The sequence below is a fragment of the Bubalus bubalis genome, chromosome 4 (genome assembly GCF_019923935.1).
Source record: "Bubalus bubalis isolate 160015118507 breed Murrah chromosome 4, NDDB_SH_1, whole genome shotgun sequence".
Taxonomy (NCBI): Eukaryota; Metazoa; Chordata; class Mammalia; order Artiodactyla; family Bovidae; genus Bubalus; species Bubalus bubalis.
This window is the reverse complement of record NC_059160.1, coordinates 148,433,211-148,453,217: the sequence shown is the minus strand read 5'-3', so window position 1 is coordinate 148,453,217 and position 20,007 is coordinate 148,433,211. Positions and strand designations below refer to the sequence as shown.

At 38.0% G+C, this 20,007-nt stretch overlaps 1 protein-coding gene across 6 annotated transcripts in view; it reads right to left on the bottom strand.

The window, feature by feature from the left end:
• Window positions 1-20,007, bottom strand: part of FAM149B1 (family with sequence similarity 149 member B1) — a 50,060-nt gene that overhangs the window by 2,066 nt on the left and 27,987 nt on the right. For 2 of the 6 annotated variants that reach the window (XM_006060602.4, XM_006060604.4), the window contains 7 exons: window positions 17,038-17,225; window positions 8,502-8,626; window positions 6,879-6,985; window positions 4,023-4,247; window positions 2,524-2,647; window positions 2,164-2,286; window positions 338-416 (listed from right to left, as the gene is read on the bottom strand). In XM_006060602.4, the coding sequence (XP_006060664.1) occupies window positions 338-416; window positions 2,164-2,286; window positions 2,524-2,647; window positions 4,023-4,247; window positions 6,879-6,985; window positions 8,502-8,626; window positions 17,038-17,225 (971 nt within the window). The remainder of the gene's footprint in view (window positions 1-337; window positions 417-2,163; window positions 2,287-2,523; window positions 2,648-4,022; window positions 4,248-6,878; window positions 6,986-8,501; window positions 8,627-17,037; window positions 17,226-20,007) is intronic. The other 4 variants (XM_025284746.3, XR_003109078.2, XM_006060603.4 and 1 more) reach the window with 3 other exon arrangements.

Sequence of the window (20,007 nt, the reverse complement as noted above, 5' to 3'; positions counted from 1 at the left end):
TACATAATAAAATCCATGCAGTGTTTGAATGTTATGAAAATGATTTATTTGGCTTAATTTGTTTATATATTAAAAAAAAAAAAGTATTGTTTACTCTGCCAGAATGGCAAGAGGAAAATTTATATATGAGAAAACAGATCTGGAACTTCTTGGCGTTGAGCAGTTAAGAGTTCTCTTTTCTTTTTATTACTATATCCTATATTCCAAAATGAATTTGAGATGATTTACAAAGATGTAGGAAAGCAAAATATAAAATCTGGAGGAAGAAAAAATAATAAGCATGGGAAAAAAGCAAGATCTTAACAAGACTGTAGTAAAATAAGAGCCATGACCCCACCTGTCCCTGCAGATCCCCTACCAGGTCGGGCCTGGTGAGGATACTCAGCAGCACACGCACGACGATACTGCGTATCTGGCTGAAAAAGAGAGAAGATGAGTCACTGCTTACAGTGTGACTTCTTCCAGAGGATAATGTGTTAGTTGTTTTACAAGGGAAAGTCGGACAGCAATGTAATTGGCATCATCTGTCAGTCTGAGGGACAGTTGGCTGAATATACACTTAACATTCCAAGTTAAAAATCCCAAGCCAGCAGCCCACAGAATGATTGTTAACTTGTAAAAATTGCAAGTTCTGCAACTTTATTAATATGCCTTTAAGAAAATCTTAGCATTTATAAATAATCCATATGGTTTAATATTTCTAAGTACTCATAATTGGCTCTCAAGGGAATTTGAATCCGATTTCCATTGCCTGCTCACTGTTTAAAACAACAGAACAGAACGACCTCCATGCTTAAAATGTGACTCTCAAAATGGAACTCAAACATTTCAAAATTGCTTTAAGGGATTTAAAGATTTTAAGATACAACTAAAATATCCACATGCAGATACTAAAGAAAGAGCTATCAATGCCATTTTGCTGGTACTTCTAGAATAAAAAACATCCCCTCAGTTTCTTGTCAGCATTGGAATAAGAGATTTGAGGGGTTTTTTTTTTTTACTCTCCTGATGAAGTCCCATGTTTTCTATCAGTGGTCAGCAAACTTTTTTTTTTTTTAATAGAGGACCAGATAGTAAACATTTCAGGTTTTGTGGAACATACTGTCACTGGAACTAGGAAAGCAGCCACAAAAAGTACAAAATTGAATGAATGTGGTGGCTCTGTTCTAAGAAAACTTTATTTACAAAAACAGGCAGTTAAGCTGAACACCTCATGAACATAGAGGCAAGAAAAGATTCTTCCCTAGAGCCTGCAGTGGGAACGTAGCTCTGCTGATACCTTGATTTTGGACTTAACAGACTCGAACTGAGAGAATAAATTTATATTGTTTTAAGCCACCCAGTTTGTGGTAATTCGTTATGGCAGCCCTAGGAAGCTAGTACAATGTCCCATTCATTTATTCTCACCACTCTTCTAATGGAGGAAAAAGATCATATGGTGCTTTAGGCTGATACAGTTTAAGGATTATGAGTTGAGATAAGTGGGTTACAAACACCACTGTCTTGAAAACTGGTTTAGGATGTAGGTGCTTGGTTCTTGGGCCATAAGTGTGCCCTCAGTCACTCTGGGCTTTCCAAGCCCTCTTGTACAAAGCAAATGCCATGGGGCTGAGCTGCTGGCTTGTAGTTTGGGGCAAGGTCAGTGCATGACCTCTAGTCTCCCAGTCAGGTTGTTTCTGATGTTTAAAAGTAAAAAGGCTAGTAAATGTACATTTAGTGGTAACAGTGTTAGCATTTCAAACACCAGTTAACAAAAACTATGAAAGTCTTGCCCATCCACCAGCCCACAACATAATCTCTTACCACTTTGTGTTTAATTCCCTCAGAGCAATGTTAAAAGAATGAAGGTAATGCTAATCTGATATGCACTGGGGTTTAACGTTTTTTTGCTTATTCTCAGAAATATCTAAATTTTAAATTGCTTAGAATTTGCTATTTATGTATAAGGCTTTTTACCTTATTTTTACAAGTTAAAATAATGAGTGGCAGAGAGCAGTTAGAGTTTCAACAAATATACTTAAAACGTAAAACACTATTTTTATTAGAACCTCAGCTTTTACTCTTAGAGTTGATTAAGTCACCATATAAAGCCTTAAGCCTGCCAAACTAGTTTTTTTCCCATTTCCTCAGCTATCAGACAATAGAGTAAGTATGTCACTCTACCAAAAATGACTGAGTTGTATTGGGCCTGGAGAAAAAGTCAGGTAGCAGGAGCTTCTCCTGGGGCTGCTGGTTAGGCTCATCCACCACTGCACTTCGAGCTCGACTGGAATCTCGATGGGTTTTCTGCAGAAGGGATAAGAATTACAGAAACAGTTAATTTATAGTGGAGCTGTGTGTGTCCAGTATCAGCCCTAACAGGTATCGTAATTGCAGGCCAAGCAGCTCCAATTCCATTGTCAAATTAGAATTCAGTTTGTACTTTTGACAAAATACACAAGTCAAGACCAGAGCACAGATCCTGCAGAATTACTGGCCATGAGGTTTTATAAACATTGGAAAGGCAATAGGAAGGAGACATACCGTTTGCCTTTGTGGCCCCACCGTGCTCAAGTGTTCTGCTTCAGCTGTCCCAATAGGTGGCAGCAGATTATTTCGACTCAGCGGCAGTGGTGAGGGAGAGGAGAGCGAGTCGGCCGCCACAGGGCTGCAGATCCCACCAGCAAAAACCAAGATATGAAAGCATGAAATTATAACAATATAAACAAATTGGTTAGAATCAAATACATTGAACAGATGAGTTTAATATCCATGCACAGAAAGCTTTAAGCTGCCTACACTTTTAAATGAAGCGATCTCAAAGGATTTTGGAGAATGAAAATTTTGGGCTTTCTTCATACTATTTTCTTATTTTTTGTTGAAACGTCATCCTGAGTGCACAGCAGAATTTGACCCTTTCTCCCACAAAGAACTGGAATAAAACAATTTTCCCTATCCTGGGTTGTTTTTTTCTGACAAATTCATAGATTTGTAATTTCACATCTGATGAAACTCACAGTTCTGGGCCTTCTGGTTGTCCACTAAAAATTATAATTCCCAGGTACGGATCCTAAACTTTTATTTCCTTCCAAAGGATTTGGAGCAGTTACAGTATTACTCATGCCCAAGACAGTAATTAAAGCTGAACGATACTTTTCACATCCCAGAAAAAAACAAAGCAACTTATTTTTCCACTTTGGGAAAAAAAGCATTGTCAGAGGGATGAGAGATTAATTTTACATCAAAACCACTCATACCCAAGTGAATGTATAGCTCTATTGGTATAGATAATATACCAATAGAGTCAAAATTAAGAAATGTTGGGAGAGAAGTATAGTGACATATGCTTCATTCAGAGGCTGAATTCAAAACGCTGAATTCAGTTATGGTGTTATTAATTCCTACCCTTGGTCATGGTCTTAGAAATCAACCCTCATAAGATGTTTTTTAAATTAACAACTAATGGAAGGATTTTATTTTAAAAACTTGGAGTCTTTTGCACAATGAGGTGGGAAAAGGGAAGAGGACATGTTTACTGTTATTTCCTAAGATGTGCCAAGGGACATTTTTTCCCTGGTGTACAGGCAGCTACTTATCTGAGATTTACGAAGTTTTCATTGTCAGTGAAATAAGTAAATCCTATTGGTATGGAAAAATATTAAAGGAGATTTAATCATCATTTGGGGGAAGAATTTTATGAGCATGTTCCCACTAAGGAAAATGTTTTAATAAAAATATATAGAGAATGTCTTCTATTCCTTTGATGAGTTCTGTTGGAATATTCTAGCCAACATTTTATTTGTGGAAATATGTTTAGCTAAATCAGAAGGAAGATAAGTATAATCAGAAGATAAGTATATTTTATTCAAATATAACTCCATTTTTTTCTGTATTAGATTTAAACCAGTGTACAACTCATCATAAGAATATGTAGTGATTACTACCTAGGCATATATTTCAATCTTATCTTTAAATTCATTCTATATGTAAAATTCTTCATTAGTTTTACCACAGATTCCAGAAATTCTGCTTTTGAAACCTACACTTGGGATCCTCTGCGTATTTCGTCCATAAGTCTTGGTGTTCCAGCGCGTGAATGGCTTGTGCTGATGGGATGAAGGGTACGTGGTGGGGGGTTGCGTCTCCTGGCGGACTGCACTGTATATGACAGAAATGATGTACTAAGCTTCAGGGCTCGATTTGGCCAATTTCGAGTTGAAAAGATGGTACTGGACCCAGGTCTCATAAGTAGCTTGTCATCAAGATCTCTAGTGGCCAAATATCAGAAACCCACAGTGAGATCAAGACGGCTCTGTACAGGGAGACAGAACTCAAAGGGTAAAAAGCCTTAAACTTTCAACTACATTCAAGGGAGAGAAAGGCAAAGAGAAAACAATCAATAAATAACCTAGTTTTAGATGTCATATAATCTATCTCAGGAATGAGAATGTGTACCTGAAAGAAGGACATCATTTCAGTCTTACACATGATTTACTAGAATGGAGACTTGGGAAAGCAAGTACTTTATTCACCTGCCATCAGAGTCACTTCTTCAGTTACTGGTAAAGGCTAACCTGCAGTGTAGCTACTCCAAAGTGCTTCCCAGAAGTTTGCCTCAGGGAATGAGCTTCCTACCATGTTGGAGGCATTCTTTTTGCTGAAGGCATGTCATCAGAAAGACTTAGTTGAAAGGCCAGTATTGCTGCTTAGTAGTGGTGTGGCACTAGTGTGGCTCCCACTGCAGAGATTAAAATGCTGAGCTAGTTAAAGCCCTCAGGGGTAGGGGTTCCTTAGAAAAAGCTGGGAACAGGCAAAGGGTTCAGAGCTTTGTGCAGCCCAGGTCAGTAGATCCCCATTTGCGTAAACAACTGTGAAATATAATACTCTTTTGTAAGTCCTCTGGTAAATAAAATACCATATTCAACAGTTCAGTAGCTTAAACTCTGCCCCACAGATTCAGGTGCTTCGTTTTTGTGTTTTAAGCAGATGAGAGACCGTTTGATTTTATTGTAAGGTACCTAAGAGATAGATAGTATTTACGCTGTGATATGGAGGGAAAGTGGAAGAAGAACACTCTGCCACAGGCTTTGGCTTTCATCACGTTCTTCAAGCTTTCAGGCCACTTTGGTATCCTCTAGCACAAACTATGCCTCAGAGTTTGGAGAACTTAGAAGGAAAAACGCCCATCACAGAATAGGGCTAAACCTTGAGCATTACTTGTAAGAGATCTTTCTGGTCTTGCCTCCCTAACCACTCACTTAAGCCCTTTGTTTACACAGCCTACCTGCTTTCTAATTATAGGAGTTTAGGCCTTAGCTGCTCTTGATTCATCTTTATTTTTCCTCTGGACTACTCACTCATAAGTGGATTTATCACCTCCACACTTATAGATCAGTCTCCAAATCTGACCTCTTCTATACGGCCCATCATTGTAAACTCAACAGACCCTACAGTCATCTCCCCTGTCCCCAAACTGTCTTCCCTTGAGCTTGAAATCTGAGTTCACCTTTATTCCTGTTTTTTATAGAATCTGATTTCTTTTATGATAACTCTTAAACTATTTTATTACTTTTTTAGTCTTGGCTACATCTTGAGAACAGACCCATAGCTGCCTGAATTCCTGCATTAGATTCCTTTACCTTTAGTTCCTCCTCCTTTAATCCAATCTATGTTCTACTGCTGTGAAATCTTTCAAATTCCTGATTTAAATTGATGTTCTCCAGAGCTGACTCATACACTGCTGGGTGGGAATGTAAAATTGTACAATTCTTTTGAAAAAATTTTATGAAAGTTTATTATAAGATTAAACATATCCTTTCACTTCTGTATATTGATAAATGAGACCATATGTCCACAAAAAAGACCAGTATAAGAATATGTATAGTGCCTTCTATATATAACAGCCCCAACCTAAAAAATAGCCTGTGTTCATTAACAGAAGAATGGATAAATAAGTTGTGGTATATTATTAGAATACTAGTTGGCAGTAAAGGAGAAGGCAATGGCACCCCACTCCAATACTCTTGCCTGGAAAATCCCATGGATGGAGGAGCCTGGAAGGCTGCAGTCCATGGGGTCGCTAAGAGTCGGACACAACTGAGTGACTTCACTTTCACTTTTCACTTTCATGCATTGGAGAAGGAAATGGCAACCCACTCCAGTGTTCTTGCCTGGAGAATCCCAGGGACGGGGGAGCCTGGTGGGCTGCCATCTATGGGGTCACACAGAATCGGACACGACTGAAGCGACTTAGCAGCAGCAGTTGGCAGTAAAAGAGAATCACATGCAACATGAATGGATCTCAGAAACAAGACATTCAAAACCCTCCACTGTCTGGTTCCAAAGTTCTTTAATTCCAGTCTCTGCTTTCCCACTAATCACACCAGTGGTCTTTAATCAGAACATTGAAGTTCTAACCTATTGCCTCCTATTCTACTATAGCAAAAAACGATCTGCTTTCTCTTCTAAATATTTGTATTTTCCTGTCTCCAAACCTTTCCCCACATCATTTTTCATATCTAGAATAGCCTTGCTACTCTTCTCTGCTTATCCAAACTTCCATCTTACAAGGACACATTTAAAACCTGAACTTCCCACCAAAATGCTTCCCTTCTTTGGGACTGCCATAGTGTTCACTCACTTGAAGTACACACACTTGGTACTCAGCCACAGGAATGCCCTATATGGTTAGGCCTCTTTTTAGTTGTGTGTCTTCTCACCAGTTATTTTATCAGCTCCTTGAAGTTGGAGACCATTTTCCTTATGTTTTTACTCCCCACATGTCTCTGGTTGCTTGGTAGGTACTCAATACATGCATGTTGATTGACTTGACTTTGCTTTCCTTTTATTTTTTAGTGATCTACTTAAACTCTATAGTCGTAAAATTTTATACTTCTTACAGGAGCTTGTCCATTAGAGAGAGATTTCTTGGCTGTAGAGGCATCCCATGAACCAAGAGACCATTCACATTTGGCTGATGACCACTTGCTGCTTGACAGAGACTCATCTACATATCAAAAGAAGATGTTTCTCATTGGTTGGTGAAGATACCAGCTTAGTTTCCCAACTTTGCCAAAAGTTAATATTTCCAAATTAGATCATTTATATATTTTTTTCTCCTATGCCTTAACTTTTGTAGTATCTTGGCCAGTATCCCAGCTGGGGCCCCAAGTCCACTGTTAAGATGACAAGATCAGAGTCATCCTCTTCATTTCTGAATGGGGAAGCCTGATCAACTTATGTGAAAGCAATTAATAGCCAGTCTCATAGGGGAGAGAGAACCTTTATTATTATTTACATTACATTAGAAAAAACAACATGGAACAAAAATGGGAAGAATAAGGGTAAACTCTAGTATATAATCTCTTTTACCATCACATAATCCTGTGCTCTGCTAATGCTTTCTCTGCTACACCTGGAGCAGTCAGCTCTCAATAATAAGCTCAAATCTAAAGACTATTAGAAGGAGTTAATCTTATTTGTTCTAATGTCGGCAGGATTTAGTCTTGCATGGACTGCCACTGCCACCTTAGTGTCCTCTGTTTATTTTCTCTCTTAGGTAATCAATTCAGGGCCCTTTCTGGTTAGCTCCTCCTCTCCCAAGTAGGAATTTTTCTCCTACTTTCTCTCTAGAATATTTGGATTATTGCTTCTCCTTCCTTTGGTCATCAACAACTAGAAATGTGTATGTTAACTTTTCAGAGCTTGGGCTACTTAAACCATAAGCAGACCAGTTTGACATATAGAAGTATTTTATTATTGTCACAGGAATATTAGATTACCTGGGTCATCCTCCAGTGTGATAAGATATGGGCCTTGCTGAGTTTATTTTTTAATTGAAGTATAATTGATGTACAGTATAAGTTACAGGTATGTATAGTATAGTTATGTACAAGCTGAATTTACTTTTAAATAACCATTTAAAAAATATAGCTGCACAATATCTGGCCAGTATACCAACAAAGCAAACACTAGATCAGGCTCATCAACCTGCAAGAAATGGCCATCTTTATATGCTTAAGACTTTTTTGAAACCATTTTCTCCTCCCTTTGGTTTGCCTTTTACACCTGGGTAATGATTGGTAAACCTCCAAAAGCAAAAAAGTTAACAGATTCAAATATAAAAAATAAAAACCAGGTAGGTCAAGATAACAGAAAAAAAGAGGGAAGAAGTCAAAAAGAAATTCAAAAGATATAATGTTAAGGCCATAGAAAATCTGACATTGGCCCCTCATTTCATTATATATTTCATTCTTCCCAAAGCTGCCTGGAGCTGACCATATAATTGAATCTCAATTGCACAGCTTATAGATACCTTTTCAAAAGAGCTGAAAATTACTTATCAACTCTAACTTGCTGTTTTTTCAAAATGAAACTTTTGCAAGGAATCGCTGGATTACTATGAAAACACATAAGTTTAATGGAAAAAAAAGTCATAGTGACACAGTTAAGGCAAATAACTGAGCAGACTTCTCTATAAGAACAGGCCTAGGCTCTCCTGTATATACCCCTGTGGGACTTACCGGATTTGAGGTGATAGACAGCACCTTAGACTGTGGCACTCGAGGTAAGACCAAAGGTTGTAGTTCACTCAGCACACAGGGGCTTTGTGAAGCTGGTCTGGTGATTGCAACATTACTCTCATCATCTGAGCAAAGGAATAGAATCTATTATCCATGGATATCTTCAGACCCACAGCACCAGTACTGTGAAAAAAAATCTCCCCTGAGAATTCATAATCTCAAGCTAGGCTTCACTAATCTTTATAACCCAGTTTCACACCACCTGCATGGTTCCAAAAAACCCTTTAAACCATGAATTTATTTTAAAGTGGTTTCTCAGGCTGGTGATGCCTGTTGGTTCCTGGAAGAATGAAAAGCAAAGATTACTAGAGCAAAGCTATCTAATGCGACATTTGGAGATTGAAGGAAGTGTTCTACATATGCACTCTCCAGGATAGTGGCCTCCAGCCACATGTGGCTATAGAGGATTTAAAATTTGGCTAGTGTGGGGCCTAGTAAAACTTACAAGCTATTGCAGAGTAAAAGAAACCATAAACAAAATGAAAAGACAACCTGCAGAATGAGAGTAAGTGTTTGCAAATGACATGACTTAATTTCCTCAATATACAAACAGCTCATATAGCTCAACAAAAAACAACCCTATCCAAAAATTGGCAGAAGACCTAAGTAGATATTTCTTTAAAGAAGACATACAGATGGCCGGCCAATGGGCACAAGAACAGATGCTCAACACTGCTAATTATTAGAAGAAATGCAAATCAAAACAATGAGGTACCAACTCACATGAGTCAGAATAGCCATCATTAAAAAGTATACAAATAACACATGCTAAAGAAAGTTAAGAAAAAAGGGAACCCTCCTACACTGCTGGTGGGAATATAAGCTCGTGTAGCCACTGTAGAAAACAGTATGGAGGTTCCTTAGAAAACTAAAAATAAAGTTACCATATGATCCAGCAATCCCATTCCTGGGCATATACTTGGACAAAACTATAATTCAGAAAGACGCATGTACCCCAGTGTCCATAGCACCACAAGGGCCAATACATGGAAACAACCTAAATGTCCACTGATAGATGAATGGATAAAGGTGTGTGTGTGTGTGTGTGTGTATGGAATACTACTCAGCCATAAAAGAATGGAATAATGCCATTTGCAAAAACATGGATGCAATGAGATTATTATACTAAGTGAAGTAAGTCAAAGAAAGGCAAATATCACATGATATCATTTGTAGACTCTATGACACAAACCTATTTGTGAAACAAAAAATTATGGACATAGAGAACAGACTGGTTTCTAAGGGGGAGGAGGTTGAAGGAAGGATGGAGTGGTAGATTGGGGTTAGCACATGTAGGCTTCTATCGAATGGACTAAAAAAAACAAGGTCATACGTATAGCACAGAACTATATTCAGTATCCTGTAGTAAACCATAATGGAGAAGAATATTAAGATATGTATATATGGATGACTGAATCACTGCTGTACAACAGTAATTAACACAACCATTGTAAATCAACTATACTTCAATTAAAAAAAATTTAGTGTGATTGAGAATGGAATTTTAAAATTACCTAATTGTAATTAATTAAAATTTTAAATAGCCACATGACCAGTGAAACTTCATACCCATTACCACTGCCAGTTTTTGTGGCAGCGTTAATTATATATGTCTTTGGAGAAGATATATACTGAGTGTATAATAGTGTCACATCTATATCCACTTGCATACATATTGTTTATGGCTGCTTTCAAGGTCAGAGTTAAGTAGTTGCAACAGATTGGATGGCTGGCAAAGGCTAAAATATTTACTGCCTGGTTCTTTATACACAAACTTTGCTGACCCCTATTTTAGGACATTTCAGTCAACCCACCAAACCAGTCAGAGATCCTCTAGCTCCATTTTAAAATTACTTTCTTCTTTTTTTCAAACTTAAAGTTTCACAATAACCTAAATTTATGGATACACAGAAAAATAAGTGGTGTTTAGCATATTTGAAACGTTGTGCATGAAGTATTAGTTACTTGGGCTGCCATTAAATGCCAGAGACTGGGTGGCTTAAACAACAGAAATTAATTTTCTCACAGTTCTGGAGCCTCAAAGTCCATGATCAAGGTGCTGTTGGGGTTGGTTTATAGTGTGACCTCTCTTCCTGGCTCCTAGGCACAGCTGCCTTTTCGCTTTGTCTTTGTTTGCATGACCTTTGCTCTTTGCATGCATAGAAAGAAGTCTAATGTCTCTTCCTTTTCTTAAGGATACCAACCCTAAAGGATTAGGGTCTCACCATTCCGACCTCATTTAACCTTAATTATCTCTCTAAAGGCCATATTGCCAAACATAACCACATTGGGTGTTAGGCCTTTTGGATTTTAAGGGGAACACAATTCAGTCCATAACACATGGATAAACCATTTGTTTATCCATCAGTTGATGGATGTTTAGGTTGCTTCCACTTTTTTGACTCTTATGAATAATGCTGCTATCAGCATTCATGCAAGGCTTTTGTGTGGCTATATTTCACTTCTCTAGGTTATATACCTTTGAGTAGAATTGCTGGGACATGTGGTAATTTAACTTTTTGAGGAACTGCCAAACTGGTTCCACAGTGACTGTACCACTTTGCATTCCCACCATTAATTTACAAGCATTCCAGTTTCACATCCTCATCAATACTTGTTACTGTCCTTTTTTAATCTTAAATACAGTCGCACTAGTGGGTATGAAGTGGTGTCTCATTGTGGTTTTGGTTATTTGATTCCCCTAATGAATAATGATTTTGAACATCTTTTCATGTACTTATTGGCTATTTGTATATCTTCTTTGGAGAAACTGCTCTTTGAGTTATTTGCTGATTAATTGGATTGTTTTTTTCTTTTGTTTTTTGGTTGTAGTTCTTTATATATTGTGGATACTAGATTCTTATTAGGTGTATGGTTTACATAGATTTCCTCCCATTTTGTAGGCTGTCTTTTCACTTTCTTGATAATGTCCCTTGATACACCCTAAAGTATTTTATTTTGATGAAGTCCAATTTTATCTGTTTTTTCTTTGGTTGTATGTGGTCTTGGTGTCAGATGACATCTAAGAATCAGCTGCCAAATCCAAGCTCATTGAGATTTACTCCAATGTTTTCTCCTAAGTTTTATGCAGCTCTGAAGTGTGTTCCTTTGGTCTATTTTGAGTTGATATTTTTTATATGATGTGAAGTAATGGTCCAACTTCATTCTTTTGCAGTTGTCCCAGCACCATTTCCTTTTTTTTCCCCATCTGAATTTTTTTTTTTTTTGGATTGACTGAGTTGATTTACAATATTCAGTAAGTTTCAGGTATACAACATAGTGGTTTACAATTTTAAAAGGTTATACTCCATTTATAGTTATGATAAAAATATTGGCTATGTTCCCTGCCAGCATCATTTCTTAAAGAGACTCTTCTTCCCCCATAGGCTTGGCTCCCTTGTTGAAAATCAACTGACCATAGATGTGTGGGTTTATTTATGGACTTTTTATTCTATTCCATGGATCAATATATGTCCTTATGCCAGTACTACACTGTTTTGATCACTGTAGCTTTGTATTATCTTTTAAAATCAAGAAGTGTGAATCCTCCAAATTTGTTCTTTTTCAATATTGTTTTGGATATTCAGGATATCTTGCATTTCTATATGAATTATCTCTGCCTTTTAAAAAAGGCAGCTGGAATTTTGATAAAGTTGCACTCAGGCTGTAGATCTATTCAGGGAGACTGCCATCTTAACAATACTAAGTCTTCCGATACATAAGCAGAGCCTGTCTTTCCATTTCTTTGTGTGTGTGTGCCCACTCAGTCAAGTCCAACTCTTTGCAACCCCGTGGACTGTAGGCTGCCAAGCTCCTCTGTCCATGGAATTTTCTACACAGGAATACTGGAGTGGGTTGCCATTTCCTACTCCAGGGGATCTTCCAGACCCAGGAATTGAACCTGCATCTCTTGCATCTCCTGTATTGGCAGGCAGATTCTCTACCACTGCACTGCCTGGGAAGCCCCTTCCATTTCTTTCAGTTCAGTTCAGTCACTCAGTTGTGTCTGACTTTTTGCGACCCCACAGACTGCAGCATGCCAGGCTTCCCTGTCTATCAACAACTCCTGGAGCTTACTCAAACTCATGTCCATCAAGTTAGTGATGCCATTCAACCATCTCATCCTCTGTTGTCCCCTTCTCTTCCCACCTTCAACCTTTCCCAGCATCAGGGTCTTTTCCAATGAGTCAGTTCTTTGCATCAGGTGGCCAAAATATTGGAGTTTCAGCTTCAGCATCAGTCCTTCCAATGAATATTCAGGACTGATTTCCTTTAGGACTGACTGGTTGGATCTCCATGCAGTCCAAAGGACTCTCAAGAGTCTTCTCCAAACCACAGTTCAGAAGCATCAATTCTTCGGCACTCAGCTTTCTTTATAGTCCAACTCTCAAATCCATACATGACTGCTGGAAAAACCACAGCTTTGACTAGATGGACCTTTGTTGGCAAAGTAATGTCTCTGCTTTTTAGTATGCTGTTGAGGTTGGTCATAGCTTTTCTTCCAAGGATCAAGTGCCTTTTAATTTCATGGCTGTAGTTACCATCTGCAGTGATTTTGAAGCCCAAGAAAATAAAGTCTCTCACTGTTTCCATTGTTTCCCTATCTGTTTGCCATGAAGTGATGGGACCAGATACCGTGATCTTATTAGTTTTCTGAATGTTGAGTTTTAAGCCAGGTTTTTCACTCTCTTCTTTCATCAAGAGGCTCTTTAGTTCTTCTTCTCTTTCTGCCGTAAGGGTGGTGTCATCTGTATCAGTTCAGTTCAGTGCAGTTGCTCAGTCATATCTGACTCTTTGCGACCCCATGATCCGCAACACGCCAGGCCTCCCTGTCCATCACCAACTCCTGGAGTTCACCCAAACCCATGTCCATTGAGTCGGTGATGCCATCCAACCATCTCATCCTCTGTCGTCCCCATCTTCTGCCCTCAATCTTTCCCAGCAACAGGGTCTTTTCAAATGAGTCAGCTCTTCGCATCAGGTGGCCAAAGTATTGGAGGTTCAGCTTCAACATCAGTCCTACCAGTGAACACCCAGGACTGATCTCCTTTATCTGCATATCTGAGTTTATTGATATTTCTCCTGGCAATCCTGATTCCAGCTTGTGCTTCATCCAGCCCGGCATTTCACATGATGTACTCTGCATATAAGTTAAATAAGCAGGGTGACGTATTGTCACCCAAGGGTGACAGCCTTGATGTACTCCTTTCCTAATTTGGAACTAGTCCATTGTTCCATGTCTGGTTCTAACTGTTGCTTCTTGACCTGCATAACATTTCTCAGGAGGCAGGTCAGGTCGTCTGGTATTCCCATATTTCCACGGTATGTTGTGATCCACACATTCAAAGGCTTGGGTGTAGTGAATAAAGCATGTTTTTCTGGAATTCTCTTTGCTTTTTCTATGATCCAACTGATTTTGGCTATTTCATCTCTGGTTCCTCTGACTTTTCTAAAACCAGCTTGAACATCTGCAAGTTCACAGTTCACAAACTGTTGAAACCTAGCTTGGAGAATTTTGAGCATTACTTTGCTAGCATGTGAGATGAGTGCTATTGTGCTGTAGTTTGAGCATTCTTTGGCATTGCCTTTCTTTGGGATTGGAATGAAAACTGACCTTTTCCAGTCCTGTGGCCACTGCTGAGTTTTCCATATTTGTTGGCATATTGAGTGCAGCACTTTCACAGCATCATCTTTTAGGATCGGAAATAGCTCAACTGGAATTCCATCACCTCCACTAGCTTTGTTTATAGTGATGCTTCCTAAGGCCCACTTGACTTCACATTCCAGGATGTCTGGCTCTAGGTGAGTGATCATATCATCATGGTTATCTGAGTCATGAAGATCTTTTTTGTACAGTTCTTCTGTGTATTCTTGCCACCTGTTCTTAATACCGTCTGCTTCTGTTAGGTGCATACCATTTCTGTCCTTTATTGAGCCCATCTTTTCATGAAATGTTCCCTTGGTATCTCTAATTTTCTTGAAGAGATCTCTAGTCTTTCCCATTCTATTGTTTCCCTCTATTTCTTTGCATTGATCACTGAGGAAGGCTTTCTTTAGGCCTTACCTATTTTCTTTCAATGTTTTGTAGTATTCTCTGTAGAAGTCCTATACTTCCTTGGTTCAGTTTATTCCTAAGTATTTTATTCTTTTTGATACTAGGTAAATAAATTGTTTCCTTAATTTTATTTTTGATTGTTCATTGATAGAAGCTGGAAGAATTTTGAGAAGCATGATAGAGAAGTCACAATTACCTTGAATAGACTTAGGAGAAATTTGGATTTGGAGGGTGCTGTAGGGAGGGGAAAGCTTAGAAAGAAATGAGGAACATATTAGAAACTGGAAGAAGGGAGAACATATTAGAAACTGGAAGAAAGGAGATGCTTGTTATTTTGTGACACAAGTTTAGAGAAATGGTCTTTTATGGTCATGTGGACAGCTGAACTTTCAAAGTGATGATTTTGGTTATATAGCTATGGAGATTTCCTAGCAAAGTGTTAAAGGTGAAGCCTGATTTTTTTTCTTGCTGCTTATGATAAGACACGAGATGAGAGAAATTGAGGGGAAAACTATTAAACATAAAGAAAACAGGACTCAATGATTTTGAGAATTCTCAATCTCTCTAGATTCAAAAGATTCCAAATAAAGGAAGGCTATCAGGCCCCCAAAATTCTACTGGCAGGACACAACCTAATAAAATTACTTAGCTAGGAAGATACCTTTCATGTTAACAGGATGACTCAGAGGGTGAAATCAAGAGCTTAGAGGGGAGAGCAGAGAGCTAAGAGGATTATTTCCAGGCCTTGAAACTTGATGAAGGAATCCCGAATATTTTCACAGGTGGATTTCAGAATTGCTAGGGATCCCTTCCCCACCCCAGCCTTTAACTGGAGTGTCTATAATGGTTATCCTTTTCCTGGCACACTACTATATGTTGGGTTTGTTGGGGTCAAATATCAATAATTTGTCTCTAGGAACAGAATGGCTGGATTAAATAGTTAGATGTTTATGTACCTCTGTATTTACTTTCACAGGGCTATAGAATAGAAATGAATTGTGCCCCCAATAACTTCACTTGCCCTGTATTACATCCAGGAACTTCATTCTTACCTGATTCAAAAATCTTTGGAGCTGACGCTCCATCATTCCAAGAATGATTCTCTTGGAAACCTTTAAAGAGAGTTGAATGTACTTTGCATGTGGGAGCACATGACTCACTGGTGGCCAGTAGGAGGACTGTAGTGGACAAATTCCAATGTGCCCCCCACCCAGCCCATGATTCTCATCTCTGGTATTCACACCTTTGTGTAACCCCCTCCCTTGGAGTGTGGGCAGGACCTGTGACTTGCTTCAAACCAATAGATGATGGTAAAGGTGATGGAATGTCACCCCCTTGATTATGTTACATAATCTGTCTTGCTAGTAGATTAGCTCTCAGTCTTTCTTACTGAGAAAGCTTTGGCGAAGTAAGCTACCATGACTACTACAGCTACAAGAAACTGGATGCTTCCAAAAACATGAGCCGCAACATGAGAACCAGCTCTGACCAACACCCTGATTGCAGCCTTGTGAGATCGTAAGTAAAGGACTAGCTGGCTATTATTGGACTTCTGACTCACAGATCTGTGAGATAATAAATGTGTATTGTTTGAAGCTGCTAAGTTTGTGTTAATGTTTTGTGCAACATAGAAAACCAATGCAGACAATTGTTAAGACATTAAATATACATTTGACCATATACTCTGATAGTTCCACTCCTAGAAATCTACCCAAGAGAAAAGGAAATATATGTCAAAATGTATGTCTTGTACCCTAGTGTTCATAAAAGCACTAATAGACCAAAAATGAAAATAGTCCAAACATCCAACAACAGATAAATGGATAAACAAGTTGTGGAACAGTGGAATACTACTCAGCAATAAAAGGAATAAATTATTGACACATGGATGACTCTCAGAATGATTTATACTGGGAGAAAGAAGATGATAAAAAAAGTCAATACAACATGATTCCATTTAAGCAGATAAGTTTTCACTTCAGGATAGTGAGTTGGGCAAGCATAGGAGGGAGGGAGTACAAGGTCATGAACTTTTGCGGGTAATGGATATGTTCACTATATTGACTACCATAGTTTCATGGCTGTATATACATAAATCAACTTATTATATACTTTAAGTTTTACTGGTTTGTTGTAAATCAGTTCTTCAATAAAGTGGTTTTTAAAATGTATTTGTGACTTGCACATGTTTTTTTTTTTCTCACAAATAATTACATTCAAAAAGAAAGCTCAATCTCTAGTCATAATAGACTAGGCCTCATTACTCATCCAGTCATTCCCAAATATTGTCCAACTATCTGTTAGTTTCTATAAGAAATAAAAATATGATTCTTTTGTACTATTAAGTATGTAATCTAATAGACTGGTTAGGGTTTGGAAGTCTTAATTATTTTTTTATATTGTTTTCACAAAGAGCCTTACCAGAAGCAAATTCCTCCCAGTGAGTACGTGTCAGCTGCTCCATACAGCTTAGGACCTTGCTCCACACATCGTCAAACACATAAGCAAGGACATCCTCTTTCATGCAGTAAAATGGAGCAATGGGCGGATACCCTAATTTCTGTTTCTCTGTAGCTGCTTCTGATTTCTTTCCATGAAACTCCTCTTCCCTGTAACAGAAACAAGAGGGAAAGATTTCATGGTTCTTCTTCACTGAGTGTTCACTACTGTCTTTTGTGCTGCTTAGGAATGTGATCTGTGCTTCTCCCCCCTAAATCTGACACCCCTCCCCGACCCTTGACATATGTAGCACAGATATTAAGTTCTCTTGTGAGCTAAGGAAGTTTTCAACAGAGGAGACTCTGCATTTTCCTTTTTAGCCCCATTCCACCCCCTATTCTGGCAAAAAATAGAACAAGAAAAAGAAGGGTGAGAATCATTGTACTTTTTTTAGCTTTAAACAGATGGCACTGTCAGTTGAGCAACAAGCAAGCTATGACTTGAACACAGAAATAATCTTTTTCTTGTAACTAGATAACATTTAGATTATATTAATGTGGCACACTGAATGGTGTAACTGATTAGCTGCATAGTTATTTGAGGCAGTGATTCATTAGGGAAATAGTCCACATAGATTATTATATTGTATACTTTTACTAACCTAAATAAACATTTGGTAATTGATTGTAAAGGAAAAAGAGGGAAACCCAACAGCATAGGAAGCTACTCAGGCTCTTCTGGAATCTGTATCTATAATTCACAGACTCCCAGTTAGGCAAGGCTATCTCTTCTCTGGCAGTGAGTATCAATAGCACAAATAGATTTCTAGGGGAAGAAAATCTGGCTGATGTGCTTATCTGTGACAGTATAAACTAAGACAAAGCAAATTGTGGAACTGACTTGGGTAACAGTGAAAGTTACTCCTAGGGTAACAAAGTACTCAAGAATGAAATAGGAAACTAGGCTGGAAAGAAGGATGCTAAGATTTAAGCAGGACAGCCAGACTCTCTTTGCTTCTCCTTTCCAAAGGAAGAGCTAGCCTGGCATTAAGTGGTGGAGGAGGCTGTGTGTGTGTCAGTTGCTCAAGTCGAGTCCGACTGCAACCCCATGGACTATCGCTTGCCAGGCTCCTCTGTCCATGGGATTCTCCAGGCAAGAATACTGGAGTGGGTTGCCATTTCCTTCTCCAGGGGATCTTGACCCAGGGATGAAACCCAGGTTTCCTGCATTGTAGGCAGATTCTTTACCATCTAAGCCACCAGGGAAGCTGATTAGTATTAACTGTATTTCAATTTATATTTCTTTTAAGAGGAGATAACATAGCCATATGATGAAAATTCAGATTGCTTAGAAGAAAATATATACATGTACTGAAAAATAAGTTTCCTATATCTCTACCCCAGTCCTCATTCCCAGAAGCAAACATACATAAGTCCAGAGAAAGTTCCATTATACACTCTACTGCACCCTGCTCATCCAATTATCAATGTATCCTGGCCTATGATCCCTATCAATATATATAAATCTGCCTCTTTAAAAAAATAACTGCAGAGTATTCCATTGGATATACCATAATATATATAGCCAGGCAGCTGTTGATCAACTAACTTTTTGCTTTTATAATCAATACCACAATATATTTCTAGAGATATTCCTTATGTATTAGGTTACAGCCCAATAAACTAACAAAAATGTAAGTAAAAAATGCATTTAATACACCTAACATTATAGCTTAGCCTAGCCTCCTTAAATGTGCTCAGAAGACAAATTAGCATACAGCTGGGCAAAATTATCTAACACAAAGCCTATTTTATAATAAAGTGTTAAATATCCCACGTAATGTATTTCATACTCTACTGAAAGTGAAAAGCAATGGTTTATGGGTATAAAATGGCTGTAAGTGTGTTGGTTGTTTACCCTCATGATGGTGTGTCTGGGAGCTGCAGCTTGCTGCCACTGCGCAGCATCCTGAGAGAGTGTCATACTGCTTATTGCTAGTCCAGGAAAAGATAGAAATTCCAATGGACAGTTGCTATTCAATGTGTATCACTTCTATACCATTGTAAATCCAGAATTCATAAGTCAACTCATCTTAAGTTGGGGACTGTATGTATGTAGTTCTTTGGCTACATAGGTATCTTATTTGTAGGGTAGATTCCTATCAATAGATTATTGAGTCAAAAGGTATGTGCATTTCAATTTAAAGAGGAGGTATAATTCTCCAGTAGTGAAAGAATATGCCAATTTCTCATTCAAGGAATAATAAAAATTTCTTCATCTTTTGTCTTTTGACAGTCTGTCAGGTAAAAGAGTACTCATGATAATTTTGATTTGCATGTCTGAATGAGACTGAGTTTCATTTCATATATTTAAGATCCATTTTCTTATAATGTGAACTCTGCCATGTTCTTTGTTTTGTCCTTAATTTTTTCCTTATTGATATACATGTTAAGGAAATTAAGCCTCTGTGCATGCATTAACTGCAAATATTTTTGCCAGTTTGTCTTCTGACTTTATGAATTTTTTATGCAGAAATTTTATTTTAAGTAGTTATTTTTAAATGACCTGTAGATTTTAAGCTGTAGTTAGAAAGGCCTTCCCTATTCCCAAACTATTAAAAATAAATCTTTCATATCTTATTTTCTTTCAGACTTACATGATTTCATTCATGACATCTTAGTATCTCAGTGGTATCTCTAAAGAGAAGACTGCCTTCCTAAAAATCTTCCCTGTATTACTTGAAAATTCATTTGAGTTTGAGTCATGAACATCACGTTTTGGAGTAGTTAAATCAGCTTTATTTAAAGCTAAAATGAAGGGAAAAGACCTTTGAGGAAAAAGGAGGAGAAAAAACAGATAATTTGACTCAGGCCAGATGAAGTGAAAGGGAAGGAGGAAATCTCTGGAAAATCAAAAGAGCATACATACGATTCTCTTGGAACAATTAGCTAA